General features: G+C 41.5%; 2 protein-coding genes across 4 annotated transcripts in view; one reads left to right on the plus strand and one right to left on the minus strand.

The window, feature by feature from the left end:
- On the plus strand, positions 1–12,537 carry znf362b (zinc finger protein 362b). 3 transcript variants are annotated; one of them, XM_016672107.1, is made up of 10 exons: positions 1–258; positions 346–486; positions 5,600–5,663; positions 5,933–6,194; positions 6,576–6,680; positions 6,763–7,078; positions 7,172–7,396; positions 8,507–8,585; positions 9,228–9,386; positions 10,628–12,537. In XM_016672107.1, exons 3-10 carry the CDS (start codon positions 5,601–5,603, stop codon positions 10,742–10,744), a joined length of 1,326 nt encoding a protein of 441 aa, XP_016527593.1. In that variant the 5' UTR covers positions 1–258; positions 346–486; position 5,600; the 3' UTR covers positions 10,745–12,537. The 3 variants fall into 3 exon arrangements, with proteins under 3 accessions (XP_016527593.1, XP_007553421.1, XP_007553422.1); XM_007553359.2 differs by lacking the exon at positions 1–258 and having other exon boundaries at positions 269–486; XM_007553360.2 differs by lacking the exon at positions 1–258 and having other exon boundaries at positions 269–486; positions 5,960–6,194.
- Positions 11,952–26,315, minus strand: part of ccdc30 (coiled-coil domain containing 30) — a 27,236-nt gene continuing 12,872 nt past the window's right edge. The window contains exons 23-44 of the mRNA XM_016672087.1: positions 25,567–25,723; positions 25,238–25,309; positions 24,689–24,804; positions 24,488–24,594; positions 24,196–24,388; positions 23,444–23,542; positions 23,175–23,303; positions 22,754–22,891; positions 22,145–22,323; positions 21,721–21,939; positions 21,099–21,108; positions 20,872–20,994; positions 19,797–19,967; positions 19,333–19,542; positions 18,967–19,124; positions 18,707–18,872; positions 18,468–18,589; positions 18,098–18,239; positions 17,841–17,977; positions 16,644–16,761; positions 16,338–16,402; positions 11,952–15,714 (exon numbers count right to left, since the gene is read on the minus strand). Coding sequence (XP_016527573.1) covers positions 15,504–15,714; positions 16,338–16,402; positions 16,644–16,761; positions 17,841–17,977; positions 18,098–18,239; positions 18,468–18,589; positions 18,707–18,872; positions 18,967–19,124; positions 19,333–19,542; positions 19,797–19,967; positions 20,872–20,994; positions 21,099–21,108; positions 21,721–21,939; positions 22,145–22,323; positions 22,754–22,891; positions 23,175–23,303; positions 23,444–23,542; positions 24,196–24,388; positions 24,488–24,594; positions 24,689–24,804; positions 25,238–25,309; positions 25,567–25,723 — 3,042 coding nt within the window. The 3' untranslated portion in view covers positions 11,952–15,503. The remainder of the gene's footprint in view (positions 15,715–16,337; positions 16,403–16,643; positions 16,762–17,840; positions 17,978–18,097; positions 18,240–18,467; positions 18,590–18,706; positions 18,873–18,966; positions 19,125–19,332; positions 19,543–19,796; positions 19,968–20,871; positions 20,995–21,098; positions 21,109–21,720; positions 21,940–22,144; positions 22,324–22,753; positions 22,892–23,174; positions 23,304–23,443; positions 23,543–24,195; positions 24,389–24,487; positions 24,595–24,688; positions 24,805–25,237; positions 25,310–25,566; positions 25,724–26,315) is intronic.

The raw sequence follows: 26,315 nt of genomic DNA on the forward strand, positions 1-26,315 counted from the left end.
TTCCATTCAGTTCCACCACTCTCTGCTAGCCTGTCCTGTCCTCTATTCACAAGGCATTGTGCAAATTCACTTGCTAATAATGTGAAACCCGTATTTTATTGCAGCATAATTTAGCACGCCATACATTTTGTTGTAATGGAGTGCTCCATGTTGTAGCGTCCGGGGATATTGTTGCGGTGCGTATGTGGTGGATAAATACGCCTTAAAATATCGCTACGCTTTTCACCTGGCAAGCACTGCACAGCAAACATGAACAAGGTGAGCTGTGAGGTTAAAAAAAAAAACAACAAAAAAACCAAACAAAAAAAACATCCAAAGCAACATTAGCAGATTTCCTTTCTGTAGCCGCTGTATGTGAGCCTTGCAGAAGCACCCAGAAGTGAACAAAGCGACCCGGAAGCGGTGGTCCGACTGGAGGCAGACAGAACATCAACCTTTTATATTATAGCTGTTCTCGCAAGACAATATCTGCAGCCAGGACACAAGGTAATTTGTGCATGTCTTATTTCGGTGTGTGTGCGTGTTTTGCCCTGCTAAAGCGTTTGCTCTGTTGGAGGATCGCGTCCCGGACGCGTTACAATTGTGCACAAAATGTGATTTCCCTCTTTTGATTCGCCCAAAAGTTACAGAATGTGGGGGGGAAAGAAAAGTGAAATTTTCTTAACACGGCTAAGCGTTTTCTCGGGATGTGAAAGGGCTTGTTTGCTTTTAGTATTCGCACCTTAGCGGCATCAATGTGCTCTTTGAATCGGCGTGATGAGTCCAGCTTGTCCGTTTCCGTGCTGTTTTTTTTTTTTTTTTTTTTTTTTCTTCTTCGCAGGGCATGGTTGTTGTAGGAAGTGTCAGTTTTTTTAAGAGGTGAGGAGGCCGGGCTATTCAAACCTGCAATTCGCCGTAAACAATCATTCACGCCGTTGACGTGATAAACACACCTTTGTGTGTTGCTCCTATTTTTGAAGGGAAAAAAAAAATCCGCAGCACCTTATTATGGTACACGCTCCTAAAAAAAAAAAAAAATTGGGGTCTGCAGAATATGGCGTCCCGCCTTATAAAAATAAGGCTGCCATTTTTGTTTCTCTTTTGTCTGGAAATGTTTTAAGAAAACTGTCTGAGAATGTCTGGGCAGGAGCGGGAGGGTTCCGGGGGTGAACAGTCCTCCTCCGTCGGCCCGAGTCCGGAGCTGCTCCCCGGGCGGGCAGGACGACATGTCCGAAAAGTCCAAGAAGGCAAAGTTTAGTTTGGTTCGGCCGAGCTTTTAAAGCGACGGACGCGTAGTTCCCACAAATTCAGACAAAAGGAGCCGAGGACAGCTGCAAGCTACACGGCTACGGCTCTCCGTGTCTTTTTATAAGTGTCCACACATTCTCAGCTGACATTTAGACGCTGGAGCTGGGCAAATATAAATGTGTCGGCGTGGTTTTAAAAAGGCAGTTTTGTCTGCAGGCCCAAACTCACACTCAGACGTGCCTGTGTTTGCTACACAGTTGTACCGCTTTATTGCTGGATTGCTGATGGTGCTTAAATATGACTTTATTTTGTGCCCAGAATGTTGGTGCTTAAATCGTACTACTTATTAAAAAAAAAAACAAGTAACTTGCATTGTTTTCATACCCATCATCTGCTTTTTCCTCCCGGCCATATGACCTCATGGGGATGTTACTGACATGACCTGTGATGAAGATGTGAGATGTTGCTAATTAATCGCTTAATCTATTTACACCACTTTGCAAAATAAATAAATAAATACACACACACACACAAACACATATATATATATTCACACACCTTGAATATTTTCACGTTTCGTCATAACTAAGTGTAAATGTATATTCTGTGTGATATTCTGTGTGATAGAACAACACAGAGTGGGAAAGTGAAACGGAAAATCACATGGACAGCACCTGAACATTGGGCTTAAACTCTTGCCTCAGTGGAACTGAGTTAGGGACTTTGACTAGGCCAGTTCAACACATGGATGCATTTTGTTTAAACTATGGATGTCCCACTACAGTCCTCAGTGGCTGGTGTCCCGTATGTTTTAGATGTTTCCCCTCGTCAATAAAGCCGAATTAGCTCCTCAGGAGGAACTAGCTTCTAGCTTCTTGGCTAAAGTGATGTACTGTGTTATTTTTCTAACATGCATTGTATTTTGCATGGAAACTAAAATGTCTAAATGGCCTCATGATACTGTTTGTTTACTTACTTTATCTAACAGAATCTCCATGGTAGCGCTGCACTTATACTGTGATTAAATTAATCTTAGCTAAACTTTTTCTCATGAATTAAATTAAAGCAACAGCTGCCGTTAGATTTTAATCTGGGGCATAAAAGTAACAGGGGCCGAATTGATATGCACTCTTAAATTTTCAGATTTGATTTTGCTGAACAATTATGAACACCGTCATCTTCCTTCTTCTTAACGATTATGTATTGTGTCAGTCTGTCTTATGAAATCTCAGTTAAATATGTCGATGTATGTATGCGGTTGTAATGTGACAAAGTGTGAAAAGCTTCAAGTTGTGTATTACATGGCACTGTATTCTCTTCACAAATAATAATGTGCAAGAGATTTGAGTCATGCCTTTTCTTTTCCGTTCCGTTAAATGAACAAGACTTCTCTGTGATTTTTAAAATGGATCTTTTTCATCAGGCTTTCTGAAGCTCTACTTGACCCTTTTCAGAAGAATGTTTTCTGTTGCCCTGGATGACTAATGAGTCATCCAGGGCATGAAGGGGCTCCTGTGAACCAGCATTGACTCTAAACAGGAAACTTAAATGTGAACCTGTTTCGAGTGTAATCTTTCAAACTGTTTTTTTTTTTTTTTTTTTTTTTTTGCAGCCTGCAACTCAATGTATATTAAATAAAAATCGCAACAGCATGCACATCAAACCTAGCACCGAAATGAACCGCATAATGGAATTTCTTTTATTTGGAACAGAAAGCAAGTATTATCCCTGCTGCTTCTAACTTTTATTGTTATTTTGATGTAGAAACTAAAGCTAAAATCGAGGAATAAAATACTCTAAATGTAATTGTCATTTTCAAGTAAAGGTTTCGACTGTGCAGATGGTTTTTTGGCAATCTGTGTTTTGTTGGGATACACCGAGAATCTGACGGGCTGATTTAAGTCGGCTAAATAGTTGGACTGTCGGCTAGCCTGCAGTCAGCATGCTGTTCGTAATTTGCTAACTACGTCCAATTTTGCAATACTTTTAGTGAATCAAAAGTGTAGTTTCTAGACTCTATTTATATCTGAAGTCAGAACTTAGTTCTGGGAATATTAAGCTAAACCACGTAATAGTTGCCGGTTCAGAAACCAAAGGGGTTTTACTAGTTATTGAAGTCAGTGACCAGACTAATTACTTTTAGCAAGTGCAAGCTAAAAGTCTAGTCAGACACTAAAGGAGCACGCTCACTAAGGTTGCACATTTATTTAAGAATGTGATAGATTTAAATGCACAAAAACTGCCGGAATTGCAAATAAACAATTTATTTCAGCACCGATCTCCATGCTGGCAACATGACAGCCATGTTGGATTTTTGGGCCATGTTTGGAAAGGAAGGAAACTTCCCCTTTATCTTTTACCTCATGGAGCCTGAACATTTTTACTTTAAACATGCAGTGGGAAACGTTATTTAAATTGATATCTGTTTAAATAATATGACAATACATAGCAAATACAAAAAGTCCAGCTGCTGTGAGATAGTTTTCCTTGTAAAGAGCTAGAGAACCACTTTTCTGGGTTTAGTTCATGCTATGAAAAACACCAGCGATAACAGTTTGACTCATAAAATAGATTTTTTTAGCAACAACTAGGTGATTTCCAAAGAGCCGCCTGTTTGCATGATTAATTATCAATTCTCAGGTTCTGTGACTTCTGCATTTTGCTGGATTTTCTCCTTTATAAAGACATAATTTGTTCCCCATGTCCTCCTTTTCAAGCACACGGCTCTATGTGCTGCCGTGGCCCTTTGCAAGCACTGGACTGAAAGGGAGAGAAAAGAAAGACATTAAGAAGTGCAACAAAAATACAAAGTATAAAGAAGTGAGCGTAATGAAGGCGACTTAAAACTTCTGTATACCTTCTGAAGATATTAGTGTTTATCAAAAGGGGAAATATGTGGGGTGACAATGATCTCTCCTGTGACATATTTCGCAATCAAACGACTGAATCTTTGGAGACGTTCCTTGACTCAGCTCTGCTGCTACGCATGCACCATGCATGATCTGCAACATGGACTGCAAACTTTGCTGCAAAAGTATGATTAAATGTCAAAGGTGTCCGACTTAAAATACACATAAACCTTTTTTATTTTTTATAACTGAAGTTAAATCAGACCAACTTCTCCTGCTTTAGGTCAGTTACAATCACCAGACTTATTTATATTTTCTCAATGCCGCAATAATGAGAGAATATGTCAGAGATTACAAAATCAGATGTTTACCTGCAAAATCATAACCGTCTCGTGAAATAATGAAGGAATGCCCAAATGACTTCATTTCCCTTTTGGATCAATAAAGTTTCTTTGAATTGAATTTGAATTTGAATTGAATACTCTTTCAAAGATTCTGATAGGTTTATGAGACATACCTGTGGATGCCTTCTTTGTTTGATAGGATGGGAAAGTAAGAAAAAAAATCAGCCAAGATATCAGGAAGAGAATTATGGATTATGCCCAACCATCGTAAGAGACAATGTCCATGTCCCAAAACTTAATATACTTTTTGGTCCAAAATGCGCAGCTGGTGGGACAATCCACAGTGAAACATGTCTTGTACCGACGTAGAAGGAGCCTTTACTTCAAAAGTAACACGGAAAGCCAGATTACAATTTACAAATGCACAAAAGATCATTTAGTTTCATCAGGCCACATGTCTCGTGGGCCGATGGAACTTAAGTGAAACTGTTTGGCTGTAATCACCATCGTTACATTTGGAGGAAGAACGGGGATGTCTGTAACATCCTTACTGTATGTGGGTGGCAGAATCATGATGTGGCGATGTTTTGTTGTTTTAGAAACTGATATATTTAATTAAATAGGTCATGACCAAAAAAAAAAAAAAAACATTATGTAGAAATAATGAAGCAACATCTACAGACAAGAGCCAGGAAGTTAAAGCTTGTGGTGCAGATTGGTCTTCCAGATGGACAATAACCCTGAGCATGCAGCCAGAGTGACCTAAGGACTCTGGCTTTGTGTGGTGCAGCCATCACAATGGGTTCTATTTAAAAGTGATTTGTTGGTAGTACAGATGTGCCAGTAATCACATCTGGGTGTAGCAGCATGTGGCATTTTACTAAGCTTTTTAAAAAGTAGTGGTTTATCAAAACGGATGGAATGGGTAAGGGGGTAAATGTAGGGCTGTGATTCCCATTACATTATCTTGTAATAATTGCATTTTTCTTCAGTACATTACAAGCAAGTGATGTCGTTCAGCATAGACATGCATGCTTTTGGCTGGTGAGGTAGTTTTTGCGTGTTTGGAGTTCAGCTTCAGACCCCTCTGCCCGCATGTTGTGCTTTTGTGATCATCCTGGTGATTCAGCAGCTCGCCGAGTACCACTTCTGACCATGGCTGTGTGTCACTTGTTTCAGGATGGCAGAGCCTCGATTTAACAACCCCTATTTTTGGCCACCGCCTCCCTCCATGCCAGGCCAGGTAAGTCCATCCACGACACGCCACAACGGCAGCTTTCCCAGCCTGATTGCCGTATTTGTGTCCGTGTGTGAATGTCATTTCCAGCCTTCACCGAATAACTGATCCCCGGGTTGTGAAACTCTCACAGGTCACTGAAGTATCTGTAGTCGAAATGAAGCTCTTTAGTTCACGCTTGTATTTATTTATTTTTTTTTCTGCGGGGGGGCCCACGAACGGCATTCACACACGGTGGCCGTTTTCTGTTGAGCATGACCCGTTAACCCTTTCAGCTGGATAACCTGGTCCTCATTAACAAGATCAAGGAGCAGCTGATGGCGGAGAAGATTAGACCGCTGCACCTGCCGCCTACCTCCAACGCATCCCAGCAGCCGCTGCTGGTGCCCACCTCGTCGCCGGACGGCGGCGCTCCGCACGGCATGCCGGTCCCAAAGCCTCAGTCGCAGCAGGTGCCGGCCCACCACTCGCAGCCGCAGGGCTCCGGGCAGTCAGACATCGCTCTGCACGCTCGTCCCGCCTCCGGCTCTGGGCCAGGTAGTTTTCACTTTTGTTGTTCTGCTTGTCTGAAGTGTAAATAATAATAAAAAAATAATAATTCATATATATATTCTGGTGCCTAGCAAACATACTGGTCATTTCTTGAGACATATAGTTCTAAAAACACTTCAGAAAAAGAAAAAAAAAACCTTTAAGTGTGGTTTGCATTTGTTGTCCATTAAATATATTATGTATAAGTACTGGGGTGGGAATACTTTCTTGAGGCGCTGCACGGTCGCTGCGTTAGTAGTAGCACTTTTCAAGGGATCCAATTTTCTAGCTCTGGTTCTTTTTTATTATAGAACAAAACTAGCAGTTTTGCAGATTGAGAGTAAAAACTGGCCGTCTAACGCTGTTGCGCTATCTCTCAACTTTAAGATGGAAATCTGGATGACAAGTCATCGGTAAAGGCCAAAGGATTGTGGGAGGACTGGCACATGAGACAGCTCACCGAGCAATCGGGCCGGGTCAACCATCGTTCAGGTACGCCCCGTCCCGACGACAACGCGGCCCAGACGGGTTGTGAAGCGGCCTGATTTCAGCTCCGGTTCTCGCCCTCCCCCAGGCCTGGCTCCCTCATCTCGACCCGACAACCACAGCACCTCGGAGGCCCTGACCCCCACCACTCCGACCTCGAGCAGCCAGAACCGAATGGGCGGGGCTCCTTCTGTGAACATCATCTCCGGACTGGCGAGCGGTCCCGGCATGGACCACATGAAGGGCGGACTGGCCGGACTCCTGGGCCCCCCGCCCAAGGCACCTCGGGGGAGGAAGAAGATAAAAGCGGAAAACACAACCGGGCCTCTTCTGGTGGTGCCCTACCCCATCCTGGCGGACCAGGGCTGCGTCACTGTGGCACCTAAAGAGGGCAAAACCTACAGGTTAGACATCTAGAGTAACTACGCACCTCTTATTTACGGGCTTCTAAGCATTCTTTTGGTGGTTTACCGTTTTTTTTTCTTTCTGTCGTCAAGATGCAAAGTCTGCCCGCTCACCTTCTTAACCAAGTCAGAGATGCAGATTCATTCCAAGTCCCACACAGAGGCCAAGCCACACAAGTGTCCCCACTGCTCCAAGACATTCGCCAACGCCTCCTACCTTTCCCAGCACCTGCGCATCCACCTGGGGATCAAACCCTACCACTGCTCCTACTGCGAGAACTCGTTCCGCCAGCTGTCGCACCTGCAGCAGCACACCAGGTTCAGACCACCGTTTACACAAGCATCGGATGGCGATGGGCTGGACGGATCCAGCAGGCCTCATGTGTAGAAATGTCTTATTTGAGAGTAGCTACACAGGAAAGTAGGAGAAGGGGGGGGAAGACATGCGGAAAAGGCCGGGAATCGAACCTGTGGCGTCCGGGTCGAGGAGGTTGTGCTTTACCCCTACGTCACCACAGCTCCTGTGAAGCTGATAAGTTTAACGCAGGAAAATCAGTCGCATCAAGTCTCGACTTTGCGCGCGAGACGGACCTCGGAATAGATCGAAGTTTTAGGAACATGTTCTTGTAGCTTTTGCAGGGTTTCTGTAAGTTTCTGTTAAATTCAATACCTTCATGTTTAATACCTTTCTGATTTAAACGTAAGACCTGCATGAATTAAAAATACAACTTGAACTTATTACCGTGTAGGCTTACATGTTACTCTAGATACTGGACCCAGTTCAGCACTTAGAACCAGGACCAATCCTCTAGGGAGTCTAAATCGTCACATCGGCCATCGTCATGGGCCAGTAAATCGCCGAGATCCCTGGAAACGCGTTACTTCCTGAAGTACTTCCAAAACCAGGGTGCGTGTGGGTCAGAGTTTGCGTGAGGTGGGGCCGCGCATTCTCCCGTCCATTTTGTTTTCGTGGATCACAATCTTTTGCATTTAAAGTGACACAGGCCAGTTTCAGGTTCTTCTTTTTGCGCACACCACGTTTAGAAAGGAGAACCCAGAACGTTCCGAGTAATAACCTCAGGAATACCAGCGGGTGGATTTTGATTTTACTGCGGCTCAGTCTGTTTTTTTTTTTGTTTTTGTTTTTTTAATCACATTTATGTTTGTAACTCTTCCACAAAATGAGACATGTGGGGTTCTAGAGAGGAAAATCTGGTGCAAATTGACTTTGACCTGTTTAGACACATTTTAATTTTCTGTTTAGGGGTCGTTTATCAACATACCACTTTTGCAGTGACTGATATTTGAAATATGGAAGCAGGGAAGCCACTAAAACAGGCCCGCATGGCTTTAGGTTTAGGAATCACTCTGATGGTTTAGCTGCTGTTGTTTTCATCTTTACAATGTTTTGTGTTCAACTTGTTCCAGAATCCATACTGGCGACCGGCCTTACAAATGTGCTCATCCTGGATGTGAAAAAGCTTTTACTCAGCTGTCTAACCTTCAGGTGAGTCTTTAATTATCCTAACAGGTTCACACCTTGAACAGAGCGCAGAGCGCCAGGTCACCGTAGTATCACATGTTAGAGGTGTTGTTATTCTGAAGAAGCTAATTGTGCTAAAAGCAGGAGTCGCTAAAAGTGTTTAATTTGACCTGAACATGGTCCATCTCTGGATGATGAGGAAAAGATTAAACAGTGTTAAAAAAAAAAAAGAAAAAGTTTAAAAAGTTTCTTACTTCTTAACTCATTTGGAGAGATAAATATAAATTATAATGTCAGGAAAATGATTTGTTTGCCCAGTTTTAGAGTTTTGGTCCAACTCATTGATCATTTTGGAACCTGACCAGTCGCTGACTGCTCCGTCAGCTCTACTGGCATTCACATGTGAAACATTTCTAAATGAAGAACTGGTGTGCAATCTAGAGTTCCTAAAAAGCATTCAGTCAAAAAGAAAAAAAAAATAGATAAAATAAAAAATAACGTTTGGACTTTTTTTATGGCTGGTGTGGTTTTCCCCCGGGGCTCTCTCTCTCCGCGGTTGCGACAGCTGGCCGACAAATTGTAACGCGTTCATTCCCTCTGCACGCTTGTTCCCTTTGAAGTGGACTGCTTAGCAACCTTTCTCCTTGTCTCTCCTCCACCCTACAGTCTCACCAGAGGCAGCACAACAAAGACAAGCCGTACAAATGTCCCAACTGCTACCGTGCCTACTCGGACTCCGCATCGTTGCAGATCCACTTGTCGGCGCACGCCATCAAAAACGCTAAGGCCTACTGCTGCAGCATGTGTGGCCGGGCATACACCTCAGTGAGTAGAAAAAGAGAAGAGAGGAAAAAAAAAAACAGAGAGAGAGCCACAAGTCCTTTCTTTCCCCAGAATGCGTGTTTACAAAGACTGTTTATAGCTCAGTGCTGATAAGATTGTGACATTTGATGATGTTCTGCCTTCCTCTGACAAAAAGAAGTCACGTTTCCTGTTTGTGATCGTTAACAATTCGGCGTGCACTAACGTTTACTCAGACGAACGGGCGGGGAGAGAGGAAGTGGCATTTTGGAGCTCAGGGATCTTCCAAGTAATCCTTTTCCCTTAGAATGAGAACAGGAACAAGGACTTTGCTACAATGGCAGGTCCAAAGATTTAAATGTCAGTTAAAGTGGTTGGGTTGTTGGTCAGTGTGAGTGTGTTTAAAAAAAAAACACACACACACACAGGCAGCAGATAATCTGCTTTGGTGTAGATTCTGTTCAGAGTTTTGGATTCAAATAGCAGTTTTACACTTTATGATATCACTGAAGGCTAAATTACTGTTTCACACTAAAACAGATATGGAGCAGTGGCTCTGATAAAGGATAAACATGATAAGCTTGCAAAGAAATCTTTGTAAACATACACTGGGCGACCAAATGTCGCAGCAGACGGATGGAAAAACTCTCTACAGACCTGGTGTTTATTGGAGAGTGGCAACAGGTTACTATAAATAGAAATTAATAATTGACCTGTATTTTAGTTTTAAAACTGCTGACTTCCAACACATCCAAAAAGTACTTATGAACCTCACCTTCAGTGTTATTTGTAACATTATGCCTTTGTTATGGGATAATATCAGGAGAAATAAAAAAAAAAACTATTTATAAAATGTCCGTATCCATTAATTAATTTTTAGAGGCTTGATAAGCGGAAATAAATATTGGAGATGCGTGGTCATTACCACGATTACTCAGTCTGGTAAGATGTTGCATTTATATTCACAGAACAACATAAGAGTAAATCTGTAAATAAGTACTGTCGCAGTTTTGACTGTTTGGGGCTGAATTTGAATATCAAATCTGATTGAATTTGAACAACATGTTGAAAATGTCCCTGCACAGCTGGAGTCAGCAGATGAAAGTCTATGATCACGTCTAACAGAAACGTTGCATCTTTTGGGTTTGCTTTGTGTTGCTCGCCCGCAGGTGGCGAGGAATGATTCGAATCCAACTCCAAAATAATAAGCGCGTGTGTGTGTGTGTGTGTGTGTGTGTGTGTGTGTGTTTTCCAACCTTTTCCAGGAGACCTACCTTATGAAGCACATGTCCAAACACACGGTCGTGGAGCACCTAGTGAGCCACCAATCGCCGCAGAGGACCGAGTCCCCGAGCATCCCCATCCGGATCTCCCTCATCTGAGCTCGGCGGGCGTCCAGCAGCAGGATTTCTCGGTCTGGGTCGGGCCGGACGTCCGGAGGCCCTGCACCCCACGTTCACCTACATAAGGCTTACATTAGCGTTGTGACAGCTGACACAAGCATTCGGCGTTAAGATTCAGTAAACGGACTGCCTCCATCCGTCTCCACCTGGGCTGTCTGGCAGTAAAAAAAACAACAACAAAAAACAAACAAAATTATATATATATATAAACAAATCAAATCAAATAAGAGCACAGCGTTGTTTCGTGAATGTAACAGTACAGCTTGACGTTGATCCGGCGGTCCGAGCGGCAAAGAATGTCTTGCGTCAGATTCAGTAAGCACTTTGGTAAGCATCATGTAAACCGTTGGATGCATCGGCCTGTTAAATATATTTTAGATACTTTTTTTTTTTTTTTAACCCCCTTCAGTTTAGATTATTTTGTCCCCCACCCCCATACCCTTTTCCATAAAATGGGTTTTCAAAACTTGGCCTTTTTAAAGTATTGAGAGAGGATGTATGTGGAGGGGTGAAAAAAGAAATTTGCTGGGTGTATTTGGAAAACATCCAAAGATGATCTTAAAGCACTTTTTGGCACAAACTGTTTTAATCAAGTTGGAAGGAAAATGCCAAAAAAAAAAAAACAGCGGGGGGCATTACTTCTGGCAGCTAGGAGTGCAAACAAATGACGGTGCTCTGTGCTGCTCTCTTCATTTTTTATTTTTTTTTTCTGCACAAGTACACGGCCATCCAAACCTGATGACAGGCAATCGATCGATGACAATTCAGATGATTGTATTAGGACGTGGAGTTATTGGCAGAAATGGAGAAACATTAAATGGAATATATTTTTCTTGTTTTAGCTCTCTCAAATTCTGTGACAACCGTATTCAATTTTGTTTTATGTTTTTTTCAATTTAAAGGCACCTTTTGGAAATATCGCATTTGTGAACCCATTTCCAGCACCCCTTTTTCACACACACACGCGCACACACTCACTGACGCACTCTATTTTTATGCTCGTGCAAGTGATCAGTGCCATACTTGACCTTTGAGAACTGAAGAAGAAGCCAATCTTACACAGCTAATGAAGGCTTTGACGATTCCTTTTTTATAAGGTTTTGACACATTTGTCAGAATTAAAGTAAATATTTTTTTGAAATCAGCTCAAATTCCAGCTGAAATAGTTTTTTTTTTATTATTATTATTATTTTATTTTAGAAGTGGGTAATTTTAAATCCAACCACTGGACCAAAATGTGAAGTTAATGTACAGCTACTCTCACCTAGTCGACCCCCGACCCCTTTTTTATTTTTTATTTTTTTTTAGTTCTCTTTAAAATAAGCTTTACTCATCTTGAAGAAACTGCAGTATACGTCCTACTCGGTAGGATTACGAGTGTGTGCCGAGGTAAATCCTCAGCTTTTTCCTCCTCTCTCTCTCTTTAGTATTATTTTTACTGTACACAGTATTGTTTGTTGTATTTTTACTGTAACCTCCGAACGGTACTCGTAGGGTTCCCTGTATTCTTCAGGGCGCTTCAGAAAACAACAGTGCTGCGGCTCGTCGTTAGATCGGAGAAGGAACTGAGAATAATGTAAAATACATATACAGTATATAGTATGTTTTCAAAAAGAATAAGAACCTATTACTCAAGCCACTGGCCTGAAAAACGGACATTTACGCCAACAACAGACCCTGCCTCTTCAACGTACTCTCTCTAACTCTCTCAATTTTGTATTTTTTTTTTTTTTTCTTGAGATAATGGACAAATTTACATGTTGCCGTACTGTTGATTCAACATGTTACTCATATAGTACCTACTTTTTTGGTTTCCATCGATATGTTCTGTTTGGAATTTGTAAAAGTTCACGTATGAATTTACTGTAATTATTTTAGTCTACCTGTACGTTATTAATATTCATCTTTTATATCAGTTCTATACATGTAAGCCTTAACTGTTTATCATCCCAGATCCATTACTCTGTATTGTGTTCGACAGTATTCAGTCGTGTAAGCATTTTATTCTCGTTTTGTTCTTTTTGTTTTTTTCCGCATGGAGTTCTTGAGCTGTAATCTGTATAACTGTTTAACCCATGTTCTCTATGAAAAAAAGATATTCAGTAGATTTATTACACTTTTTTTCCTGTCTTGCATTGTGGTTTCATATACGGTTTCTAGACGACTAAATATGCACAGCCAAGACTGAGGAGTTTAACTAAGGTTATCAATGTTTAAAAAAAAAGGGAAAAAAAAAAAAAAAAAAGCTTTGTATCTTTACCTTGTTTAATAAACAGACTGTTATAAATTAGTCCGTTTCTTAAGTTGAACGTTGAAAAGGGACAACGCGGAGATTTTTTGTTCATTAAATCTTTATTTTAGAAAAATAATTTCAAATTTGAAAAAAAAAAAAAACATTCTGATACAAATGCGATGAAAAGTAAAGTTGAAACAATTTCCACAATTCTTTCAAAAAGAAAAAAAAAAATCCCACATTCGAAACACCCAAAGTTTCAGGCACATTGGAAATAATAACAGATTCTTTTGTGTAAAAATGTAGCTAATACAAAAATAGTGGCTTACATTTAGAAAATATATACAAATGTGATGCACTCATGATTATTAAAACCTGTAGTAGCTAGTATTTGAAGGCATTTGTTTGTGTCAGCCACATTTACTGGTAACTCTGGGAGATGTGAGAAATAAAACTAAAATAAAGCCGTTACTGCAGTAGCATAATCTCCAAGAAATGTAGAAAAATATACATTTCATCATAAAGAAAAAAACCAAACAAACTGTGCGCTAACATAGCATACCACCGAATCCCATTTCTATTAGCCACTGGGATTCACAAAGACCGAGATTTACAATGACATACAAAAATACAAGATACAAAAAAAACTCCAAAGATCACTCAAGCAAAGAGTGGCATCTTAGAATATCCATAGCAACCAAAATAAATAGACTTGTTTTAAAGATGCTGTTTTCATGCTAACATGGAGGAATGCATGGAAAAGCTCCAGATGCTACCTATTGGGTTTGGTAGAGGATCTGTTATGCTGTGGGCCCGTTTCTCCTCCAGAAGCTCTGGGAGCCTTTGTAGGATTAACAGCATCATGAACTGCTTTGGAATAACAGGAAATGAAATGTTTTCGTCCAGAAAAGCGAAAATGAGTCATCTTTGAGTATCCTAGCAACATCACAGAGATAGTTAAACATAAATCTAAATTTTCCCATCAACTTTAGATACTTAAATCCTATTGGGTAAACAGAAAAGGGCATCAAACCCGACGCAGCTCTCTCTCTGTGCACTCCAACCTGGAACAACGCCATAAAAGAAGATCCATCCCATTGACAAAAAGGAACTTTAGGAGTACAATCAACTATTGTTTCACTGTTGACTTCCTTCATTGCAAGTTGGATTTTTTTTTAAAATTCCTATTCTGATTATGCTGCTTATGAGTAATTTTTAAGTATTTTTTTTTTTTTTTTTTACATCTTAACAGTTGTGTTAATAAATGCGTCCGGTTCTGTTCATCCTGTGACAGGCAGGGCAGTTTCCTTCGCAGAATTTGAGTACATATAAATACACAGTGCGTCTCTGTTTAGTTCAGAATGTATGACACCGGTTCTGTCACATCACGACTAAACATCAATGACTTTGTGTGACAGGAAGCCGTGCGTGAAATCATGCTATCACACCTTCTATTCTGTTACATGCAGACAACTTGACCGCTGAATTATTAAAAAAAAAAACAATGAAGGAAACATCCACAAATATGAATTTTGTAATTATATCTGGTCGTGACAAAAAAGATTTGGCTCTTGCTATGAGTCAAACTGGATCTTGTTTTGATGGAGTTCAGTGTTTCAAACAGACTGCCAAGCATGTAAGACTATCGCGCAGATGTGGCCACGCTGTGCTGCTTGAAAACCGCAGGAGGAAACTTTTTTTTTTTTTGAATGTGGACAACAATGAAAGAGAAAAAAAAACAACCAGAGAAAACTTGAATTAGGCCAAGAAGAAGAAAAAAAAAGGACAGAATTGGTTTTGTTTAAAGTACCAGATAATCCCCTGTTAGAAGATGGGTAAAACATTCAGAACTTGCAAACTGGCAAAAAAATTCACTCAATTTATATATATTTTTTTTCCTTTTAAGTACAAAAGTAACCAACACTTTAGGCATCGTAAGGCATCAAAACACTGCAAAATCGAACCAGGAAAAGTTATTAGTATCCCAAAATTTGCACAGCATCGCTAAAACATCTTGAATGTAAACATCTTTATAAAAAAAAACATGTTAAAGTGCTTCAATTCAACTAGAATCATTAAAATAACTGTCATAAAAATGTATTTCCCATTAAAAGCACTGGTGTGAAGTGCTTGTCATAATGCTATATTACAAACAGTATCAGTCTTTCAAACTTTAAGTGATGCTCATAAGCTTTGGTGTGCAAAGGCAAACAAACCAAAGTAACATAATAAACTTTTAGAAAACCATTTGCACGTGTTTGCATTCCAAATAAACAGGCTGGCTTCTAATATAGAATCCCAATGGACACTGTTGTCTTTAAAAACAGAGTATGTTGAAAAATACTTGATTAATAAAGGCTTTGTAAAAAAAAAAAATCACTTTCAGTAAGCTGCTGGGTCAAATACAGTACGTATGAGGCAAACAAGAATCTGCTTTTCAAATACGACCCCTATGTAAGCAGATCACGTTGTATGGCAGTGACATCACTAAACTCCCGTCGCCTCTCACCCCTGGTCTTTGTCATCCGAGGTCTCTTCTCTGCCTTTAGTGGAAGCTGGAGTGACCATTGGGGAGGTGAGGTTCAGGTATCCCTGCTCAGACGGCTGCTGCGTAGAGACGGAAGTCCTCGTGCCGTCCAGCACCGCGTGCTTGCTCACCGTCGCGCGGCGGATCGCGTCCACGATGTCCACATGATCACAGGGACCTGAGGTCAGACTGACATCGATAACAAACTTTCTGTTATTAGCAAGTGAGTGTGGTCGGCCTGTCGTCGGGACGAAAGCTGCTCTCAACAGTCTGAGCTGCAGCTGAAGCTGAAGCTTCTCCTGACTGCAAAGCGCTGGTTTGATCTGCGTCATTCCACTTCTGACACGATACGTCAAGTTTTTAATCAGAAACTTTACAAATTATTCATCCTAGAAAAAAAAAAAAAGTGTGTTGGAGCTGAAACTAAGAATCACACACACTCAACTTTTTTGAAACTAAATAAGAAGAGGAGAGGGTTTTTCAGCTGCTTCCGTTCACTAGAGAGATGTTTTACAGAACTACTTCATGCTTGGCTGTGCAACATGAAGAGTTTTGGTTAGAAGATGTGTTAACGAGAGAAAATTTACATACATAGGACGTTGTAATTTCATGTCCCATCATTTTGTCTGTAATATGTGGAGTCCGCAAACTGACGCCGTGAATTTCCAAATGACGTTTTGTTGTATTTCTGACTGGGAACTTATAAAATGAACACTTTCAAAACAGAGAGCAGCCTGTTTTACATTGTCATAACATGACATATTTTTTCCATCTTTGTACTGATATGCGATTCACATTTTTCTCAGGTTTACCTCAGAGCTGATGAATGCAGGACGCCTTCTGTGAAATCATCAGAGGAGAGCGCTCTCTTGGCATTCTGTAAAAAAAATATTGACCAGTTTGCAAGTTAGATATGTGAAAGCGTCTGTTAAACAAAACACATATTTCAACTTTTTCAACAAAAACAAAAAAAAAAAAAATAAAACACATTTTCTTTATAACTGTTTCACAGTTAATGACAGTGTGAACCCGACGGTAAATGGTGTTTGAAATTCTCTACAATTTCAGAACAGGGTCCGCTCAAAATGATAATAAAAAGAAATTGTCCATGTTTGTACCTCCATACTGTAGAACGACTCAACGTTCCTCAGGGCACGCTCCAGGGACCTGACTTGATTGGAGAGCTTCATGGTTCTGTCCTGCAGCTGTTTGTTTTCCACTTCTAAGACATTAGCCCTTTAACAGATAAAATCCCCACACTCAAAAACAAGTTATGAAATAACAAGACAATGGCACTGATTAAAAACTATTCTTTGTTCCTGGTACGTCTAAGAGGGATATTATTTGATTATTAATTAACAGCTGACATCCGACACGCTGAGATGTTGAATAACAAGGACAGATTTCTGATTAATAGATGACAACCATACATGTGGATACATTATTTCATCAAAGTATGTAAAAGTATTTTTTTTTCTTGTAGGAAAAAAAGGATAAAAAAAAATCAACACAAATGGGATAAATAAAACAAACTTGGAGATAAAAGAAATGCTAAAAAAAAAAAAAAAAAAAAAAAAACATCTCTGTCCAAGAACACCTGATGAAAGTTTAAATCCTGTGACCTTGTGACCCCAAACTTTTGCAAAACCCACTGGACAAATAAGACTTTCTGTCATGATCCGTGTTTCTGTGAATTTATTTTAAGGTTTTTCTGTGTTCAGTTTCTGTCCTGAGTCTCTGTTGTTTGGTTCCCAGGTGTGTCTCATTCCTAGATTACCCTCCCTGTGTATTTAGTCCCACCTGTTGTCTTTGTCTCTTGTCGGATCCTTGTTGAACGTCATTTGTCTGCCTGCCATCACAGTCGTACTGTAAAGTCCTGTGTTGGTTAAGCTCTCTTATTCAGGCCTCAGTTTTTCAGTTGCTACCAGTAATTAGCTGTGTGCTAACTCTCTGCCGTGCCGCCTGTTTCTGGACCGTTGTTGAGCTTCCTTCATTAAATCCATCATCATCTTCATCACCACCTGGGTCTCCGTTTTAATCCTCACCACCTCACAATCACCGCTTCATGACACTTTCAATAAATGTCATTTAAAGCTTTCACAAATGCACAAAAGTGACACCTACTGGTCAGTTCTGAGTCTTACATTCAACTTAAAAAAAAAAACCTGCTTCTGCAAACTCCTTTTGCGAATGTTTTCAAAAGTAACTTTGATGAGATTTATGACAACAACTGAAACAAAAATAGCCTTCGTGGAGAGAAGTTAGTCGCGCTGTGGTGACCCCTGCTGTTCAGGAGTAGTAACTGATTGAGCCACCTGTGCTGGACAGTGGAAGCCGTCCTCATGCCTTTGCTGCCCATGTCCTCTGCTTCACTTATCCTCCGCAGCAGCTCCCGCTTCTCCTCCAGCAGCTTCTCGTTTTCTAGCATCACTACGTTGATCCGCTCCTTCTCCTAGAAGCAGTGCGTGGCAGAGGGAAGAAAACAGGGGGGGAAAAACAAGCGTATCATGACAAAGACATGTTGGAAAATATCAAACCTTTTTAGAAGCAAACACTGAGCAGGAATGAAAACCTTGTAGGAGAGACTGGAGGCCAGCGCCAGATCGTTCTCCAGTTTCTGGATGGTAGAGTCTCTCTGTGCCGTTGCCTTCAGGAAAATCTGCTTGGCCTGACACAGTTTGGTCTTGTGTTGGCTTTGCTTTTCGTTGTACTTCCTGGTCGTTGTGGCAGTGGAGAAGAAACACGGGAGAATCAAACACGGCGCACAAATCTGAAATGTGTTCCCTCTCCTGGGACTTCCCAGGAGTTACGCGCTTCAGTTTCTCATGAATGAACAAAATGTCCTGGACAACAAACTTTATTCTTGCCGCCTCAAGTAAAGCTCAGCATATCCAGGCCTTTAATTTCATAATCCTCGTCAACATGCTAATATTGATAATGACCTGATGTGTGCATCTAGCTGGAGGAGGACCCGCTGCAGCTCCTCCTGTAGCCTCTCACACTCCTGCTGACTGGTAATCAGCTCTTCCTGCAGTTTGTGGTTTGACTTCTGGCTTGTTTTTACCTGAAGAGCAGCAAAATAAATAAATAAATAAATAAATAAAAATAAGAATAATATAAATACACTGAAATAAAAGGTTTAATGCTTAATGAATCAAAGTAACGTTGAAGCATTTTTCACCTCCGCTCTTGTCTTCTTGAGCTCAGCGTCCAGGATGGACAGCTGAGTGTCCAGCTGCTGGACGCGGTGGCTGAGCTCCGTGTTTGTCCTGTTGAGGGAAGCTTCCTTCAGCCTAAGCGAGCGTACCTGCTGCTGCAGCTCCTCCTCCCGCTGCTCTAAAAGCTTCCTGAAAATGATCAAAAGAAAAAGCTAGAGTGGCTTGAAACGACGAGTCGGGGGAGGGGGGTGGGGAAATAACGCCGTGGTCCACTCTGTGTCACCTGGCGATGTGGCCCTCCTGCAGCTGGGCCCTGAGGGCCGACAAAGAGTCAAACAGATCCCTGCTCTCCCTCTCCAGGCGGCTGCTCTCGCCGGCTCGAGCTTCCTCCACACGTAGCTGGTGCTGGGCATTCTTTAGCTGCTGCTGGAGCTCCAACACCTGCGGGGGGGGAAAAAAAAAAAAAGAAAAACGACTTCCCAAACTTCTGACCCATTTCAAAAATGCATTCTGGGGTGTTTGCAATCGAAGGTTGAATTCGCTAAAACACACAAACAAAATGTTGGAAAACTCAGATCCATCAGACGGAGCAGAGCCGGTCTAAAGAAGGAACCGTCATCCCACAGGTCCATGAACCAGCAGCACCGACCTTCTTATCGGCGGCGACGAGCCGCGCCCTCTCGGCCTGCAACTCCTCCTGCAGACTGGCGGCGGCGCTGCCGTTGGTGCCGCTGCGTATCAGCTGCAGCTCCAACTCTCGGACTTTTTGCTGCAGGCGTTCGCACTCGGCGTCTCGAGTTTGGAGTTTCTGCTCCACCTGTGCCAGCTTAGACTGGGCCTGCTTGAGTTCAGCGCCAAGCTGAAGAGACACACAAGAGAACAGAGCCTTCAGAGGAGAGCAAGAGCTCTCCTTCTCCAGAGTTGGTTCAGTTGGACTGGACAAGAATGAGTGAAAACAAGAAGTTAATATCCAACAAAATCAAATTACGGTAGTCAAAAAATTACTTTCAGTTTTGCTCCTTTACTGTGATTAGCATTCACAGCCAGCAAGAGTGACTGAGACGACAATTTGCCGGTTAGCAAATTCCAAATGTGAAGAAACTGAACGCCAACCTTGAGATTCTCCTGCTCCAGCAGAGTGTTGTGTCTCTTCAGATCCAGGCTCTTTTCCTTCTCGTAGCGCAGCTCCTTCTCGGCCGAGGTGAACAGGCTCTGGGCCCTCTGCACGTCTTGCTTCATCTGTTTCGCCTCCTCCGCCTTCTGGCTCAGCAGCGAGTCTTGCAACTTAAGATGGGGGAAAAAAAACAAACAACATTTTGAGTTTGAAAGATCCAAAAAGTTAAAGAGATGCAAAGGCCATAAACTAAAATAAACTGAGGAATCATTGAACCAGTTAATGTTTTTTTTTAAAGGGTTTTGTCGGTTATCGTGGCCTGTATCTGACAGAAAAGTGGGCTAAGAGAGGTGGGAGAGATGCGGCGGAGGGCATGAACTCGAACCTGTGACGGCCACGTATATGGGTCACGCGCTTTGCAGCTGGACCATAAGAGTAATTTTAACAAGGGATCTAATCATTGAAAAAAAAATCTACTTTTCAGTGTTAATTTGTTATCCAAATAAAAACATTCATGTGGTTGTCAAGTGCTTAAAGAGCAAAAAACGTGTGCAGCTCCTGCAACCTCAAAGGTGAAAATTACATGAAAATGCATAAAAATATGAACTTAAAAAGAGATGTAAAGATGTGTAAAAAAAAAAGTCTGAACATTCATTTATCTTTTAATCTAGAAACACAAATGCACTCTAAAGGCATTTGATGAGATTTATGCAGTGGGAAATAAATTATAAGCAATTTTTAGAATCAGGGTTACACCAAAAATTAGTTGTCTTTTTAATTTTTTTTTTTTTTTTTTGAATCATTAACATTTTTTAAATTGATCAGTGCCGAGGTACTTTTTGTTAGGTGCTACTGGTTTTCTCTGAGCCACTTTTCATCCATGTAAGACGTTTGAGTGCTGATCTCATTAGGTCAGTAAACGCCTCGAAAAAAAAAAAAAAGTGTGTCAGCTGCTTTGTGCCAATCTTTACCAAACATTTATTTATTTATTCATTTTGTCAAGCTCCAACTACACAAACACAAAGCGGTTGCTAGGACATAATGTGGAGGTACACATGTTGTGAGCACGTGTACCTTGATATGTGCCTGGGCTTCACTAATCTGAGCCTGAAGAGCCATTTGGTGCTGAGAGGCCAGCTGCCGCTCCTCCTCCAGCTTATCTTCCAGGACGCTCATTTCCTTCTTCAAAGATGAAAGCTATCAACATAAAACGGAGAGACATGAAAGCAGCTGAAACAAGATATTTATACAGCCTTCATAAAAAAGACAAAACAAAAATACTTCCTCACGATAAATCAGACTAAACATGTCCTTTAAGGTTTAAGGCCAGCGGAGATCACCAAAAGTATTAATATTTTCTAAATGAAAGAATAATGACTTTTTTTTTCCTTTTTTTTTTATTTACATTCTTTAAAATACGAAGTCTGCAAACATATCCTAAGGATTTGGTAGAACTGTTTGATTTGAGTCAAGACATTTGAGGTTTCCCCTCTACAAGCTTCTCACTGTAGCTTGCTGGAATATTGGCCCATTCCTCCTGACAGAGCCGGTGTAACCGAGTCAGGTTTGTTGACCTTTTAGTAACAAATTTGAAAAACCCCATTTGTATCCGAGACTGGCCTACATGAATAGGTGCACAATTTAACTCAAAGGTTGAAAATTAACTAACATAATCCTAATAGTAGGAAGTCGATTCATTATCTGGGCTTTTCTCAGTTGTTTTCAGGAGTAAAGGGCGTATGCAAATATTTGATTTCAACGAAAAACATGAAGAGGAAACGCGCTTTCTTCTCGACTCGATTCACTGAGCAGTGAAGCCGATCTTCTCCACGTTTGGACGATGTGAGATGATTTACAGCTGCCAACTGAATTACCTGATCCAAACCCCCAACCTTTACTTTCTCTACGGACTCGGGCCCAGACCCTGCGTTAGCTGTGTCCATTTCAGCCTTCTGGCTGCGACGAAGCGCCTCCTTCGCAGAGGTCAGCTGCTCTTGATGCCACTGCAGCTGCTTATGGAGCCGCTGGACCTCCAGCTCCACTCTCTCTCTTTTCCCTTCGGCCTCGAGCTTCAGGTGAACCGCGCCGCTCAGCTCCGCCTGCAGCTCGGCCGTCTTCTGGCGCTCAGAGGTCATCTCCTCCCTGAAAAACATGCATATGTATGCAAACCAAGTAAGCGCCAATATCACCGTCTTATCTCTCCGCTGGCTATGCAAAAAAAAAAAATAGATTACTATTTTGCAGCAGGGCTGCAGCTCCTGCCCAGACACAGCTATTTTCAATTCAAATGTTCCAGTCGCACCGTATGGTTACGAGCTGATGACGTTCGTGTTCTTGAGCTTCCTACCTCAGACTGTCATGTGAAGACTGCAGGCTGCTGAGCTCGACGCGAAGGCTGTCGACCTGCTTCTGCGTCTGATCAGCCTGGAGTCTGTTTTCCATCGTTTTTGTCTGAGTCTGGTTACTGTCCTTGTGGCGCTCCAGCTGACTCTGGAGTCTGCTGTGGGCGCGCTCCATCTGGGCCACCTTGAAAGGGCCAGAAACATCAAGATGAGAAACTCTCACTCACGTAAAATATGGCGTAAAATAATCACGCTGCACACTTTGTGCGTTTGAACTTGAATGCAGCAAAGAACGGGCCAAAGGTTTTAGTTTCCTGGTGTGGAAAGCCCCAAATGACTTGCAAAATATGTACGTAGTGACTCGGGGGGAAACTAATAGAAATGAACATTACAATTTTACACAGATCTTAATAGTACAAAAATAAATAAATAAAATTATCAAAGTAATTTATAATATTTTTTCTCTACTTCACGATGATGTACTACTTTATGTTGGTCTATTAAATAAAAGAGTAATTTAACAGAACTTGGAAATGTCAAAGGAATATATTAAGGCTTTTAAGCAAAACTGGAGTCCTGTTTATTTCCATCCCAAACCCGGGAAGCGGACGAACCTTTTCTTCTAGAACGGCCTTCTCTCCCTTGACCTGGGTCAGGCTTTTGATGAGCGTTTTCCCCTGCTGGCATTCGGTCTGAAGACCGCTGACCTCGAGTCTCAGTTTCTTCAGCTCTCGCTCGCCTATCTGCAAAGCCTGTAGCGTCGGAGGGGTGGAAAAAAGGAAAAAAAAACAAAAAACGGAGGAATAAATACTGAGCCGGTTTGCAAAAAGGCAGTTGGGAAAAGATTTGTTCATATCTGTAGGTAAAACAGAAGTTCCTATTACTAGTAACCTTAAACAGCATAGTGCACCTAAAACCAAATGCAACGTACATTTTTTTTTCTTTCTTTTTTAAACTTATGAGCTGATTTTCAGAAAGTCATGCAGCTGTTGATTGGCTGTTTGGTCTCGCAGACGGCATGTGTGAGATCTTTACCTCTTTATCTTTCTTGAGGGCAGCCTGAGCAGCAGTAAGATCCAACTCCAGCTGTTTCCTCCACTCCTTCTCCTCAGTCAGTCGGGCCTCCAGCAGGGACATCCTCTCCTGGGAGCTGTCCCTCAGGTGCTTCATGCACAGGGGAGACCAACGTGCATGTCCGATTGGTCGACATTTAGTTTCCGTAAATATTACAACAACAAGTTTTTTGTCACCGGCTTTGAGACAGTCTGCTGTGTCGCCGCATAATAACAAAAGTGAATTCTTACGACGTGCAGGTAGGACTCGGTGGCCTTCGCCTCGTCGCCGTTTCTCGGTGCTTTCTCCTGAGCGTCATGCTTTCTCAGCTCCGCCTCCAGGTTTCTGATCTACATGGTTAAATTCAGAGGTCAGAGGGTTTTAGTGGACACATTTATTTCCCCTTCGAGCTTCCATCTACTTTAACATCACCAACTACTTTAAATGCATCGTTTCTTTCTAGGGCTCCAACTAATGATCTTTACTTGTCAATCAGTCAAATAAAATAAAAAAAAGAAATGGCACGTTGTGCAGATTTTTCATTTGACCACTCGAGCATGGTTTATGCAACGATAGAAACACACTAAAAGATGAAAATCAACAAATAATTCAGTTAGTTTTTAAATAAGAAAATGAACATTTTACTGCTTAAAATGCAATAACACTATAGAATTTCTTTAGTTCATTTGGTGATGCCAAAACCACTTCAGGAACGTTGAAGAAAACACATTTACAAAAATGTTTAAATCTTAGATGCAAAAAATATATATGTATATTTACTTTTTTGTACAGTTTATGACTAAAACTGTACAAGGCTCTGAATATGCAGCTTTTTCAGAAAATGGCCTTTTTTTTTTTTAGTCTGTACACGTCAGTTAACGATTAATCGATTGCTAAATCAGCTGACGACTACTTCAATAATCAATCCTTCTCAATTAATCCAACCAATCGTTTATTTCTTCCTGTTAAATATTAAATGCCGTCACAGCTCTTTTCCCCGTACCCTCCTGTGCAGCCCCTCCACCTCTCCCTCGTGGCGATGCCTCTCCTCCTTGCTGGCGTTCTGGGCCTCCCCCAGCAGGGCCTCCAGCTCCTCATTCCTCTCCTCCAGCTCCTCCTGCTCCTTGCGTAGCCTCTGGAGCTGCCGCTGCAGCTCTCTCACCTGCACAAGTCCGTCTTCCACCGCTTCCTGACACCTAGCGGGGGAACAGCGGTGACGCGGGCCTGTTTGAGCCTCGAAGAAGGAAATGTTGCTGCTTTGCAAAGTGTCGTTTTCGATGAGTTCACGTCGTTACCGTTTATGAATCGGATCCTTCTCTTGGGTCGACACAGCGGAGAGGCAGTTTTCAGATTCGGTACCTTTGTTCTCCAAGTCTTCTTTTTCTGTATTAGGTTTTGTCATCTGGACAAAACAAAAACCAAACAAAAAAATAACTTAACTACAGGAAGACTCTTTGCATTTTCATTTATAGAAAAAAAAAACACTACATATTTACCTGATCCATAAGATTTTTCTTCTCAGACTCTATGACATGTAGTCTTTCCCTGAGAGCTCTGTTCTCTGCATCCAGTCTGTCATTTTGCTCTTTGGCTCGCTGCAGCTTCATCATATCTGCAAAAAAAGATTTTTGACCTTTTTCACTGGAGGTTTTGTTTTCCCCATTTTAAAAGCCAAGCTGCAGTTCTTTAAAAGGCCACTGGGCGGGGGTGTTGAGCTCAAAACAACAGCCAACTTCCTGCCTGTGATCATCTTAAAGAAGAGTTGAGGCCAGGATTCAAACCCTGGTCTTTCTTACAAGGCAACAGTGCGAGGCTGTGCTACTGTGAAACCCATCACAACTCCCACTCTACAACAAAATAACATGAAAACATGTCATGGTCTCACTGCAGCACAGATTAATAAAGCTTTAATACTGTTTTATATTACGGGTTACCACCCATGATTTTTGGAGTGGAATTTTTCTTGTGGATAAAAATTTCAGCACTTCTGTCTGCTAAAGTTTCAAAGCGGTCAAATAAAGTTCACTCCCGCCACGTCGTCTCACCGTTGTGTTTCATTTTGTCCACTTCCTTCCTCAGGTACTCAACTTCCTGGACCGTCCCCTCAAGCTCAGATCCTACAATTTGAAGAACATCCACATTACTCAGAAGCTTACTAAGAATGCTTTTCCGACATTATCTTCGTACGCTGCCAAAAATGTATATAAGAAATACACATTTAAATGAAAAAAATAAAAATAAAAATAAAAATACACACAAATGCACCTTAAAAGGTGAGAAGCAGAAAGTTGTGCAGCTTCCGGTTCAGTGTGATAATGATTCCGAGTACTAAAAATACATTCGTGATTACTGAGTGTATGTGTCTTCGACGTACCACATGGATCTTGGTTGTTGTTCTTAGCCGCGTCTAGCTCGTTGTTGAGTCTGCGGATGTCTTGGTGGGCCATGGCCAGCCTCCTGGACGCCTCCTCCAGGTCCCGCTCCAGCCGCTGCCGCTCAGTTCGCTCCCTGGAGATCTCCTCGCTGTGGGCCTGTCGCAAAACGACCAAGCTTAGGGACGGTCAGCGCGGAAGGAGAACACCAAGAAGGTGGACTGGGTAGTTAGACCGGAGACATAGCATGCAGCTGTGAGAATCATGCACTTTCAGGCTGAGATCCGTTATCACTGCAGACCTGCGGAGAGCAAGGGGAGGCAGTCGATTCAGCATCCTCCTGCTCAGAGGACCAAAAAGGTTTCCTTGCTATCAGTGGGTTTGTGATCAAATTAAAATACTGTTAATGTTTTTTTTTTTGTTTTGTTTTGTTTTGTTTTTTTCATTTGAGAACTAGAAAGAAAGGCAAAAATGCAAAGCTGGTGCAGGGACACCCAGCGCCTTGCAAAAGCATTCATGCTGTTAAACTTTTACATATTTTGTCACATAAAAATCACAAACTACTACATATTTATTTGAATATTATGTGACAGATCAGAACAAAGTAAAACACACTTGTGAAGAAGAAGGAATATGAGGTTTTATTTATATCGTAAGTCCTACTTTATGCCAATTTGCTGCATAAAATCCCAATAAAATCTATTCAAACTTTGTATTTGTAATTAGAGTTGCACAATATACGAAATAGTAA

This window comes from Poecilia formosa, unplaced genomic scaffold, assembly GCF_000485575.1.
Source record: "Poecilia formosa unplaced genomic scaffold, Poecilia_formosa-5.1.2 Scaffold56, whole genome shotgun sequence".
Classification (NCBI taxonomy): Eukaryota; Metazoa; Chordata; class Actinopteri; order Cyprinodontiformes; family Poeciliidae; genus Poecilia; species Poecilia formosa.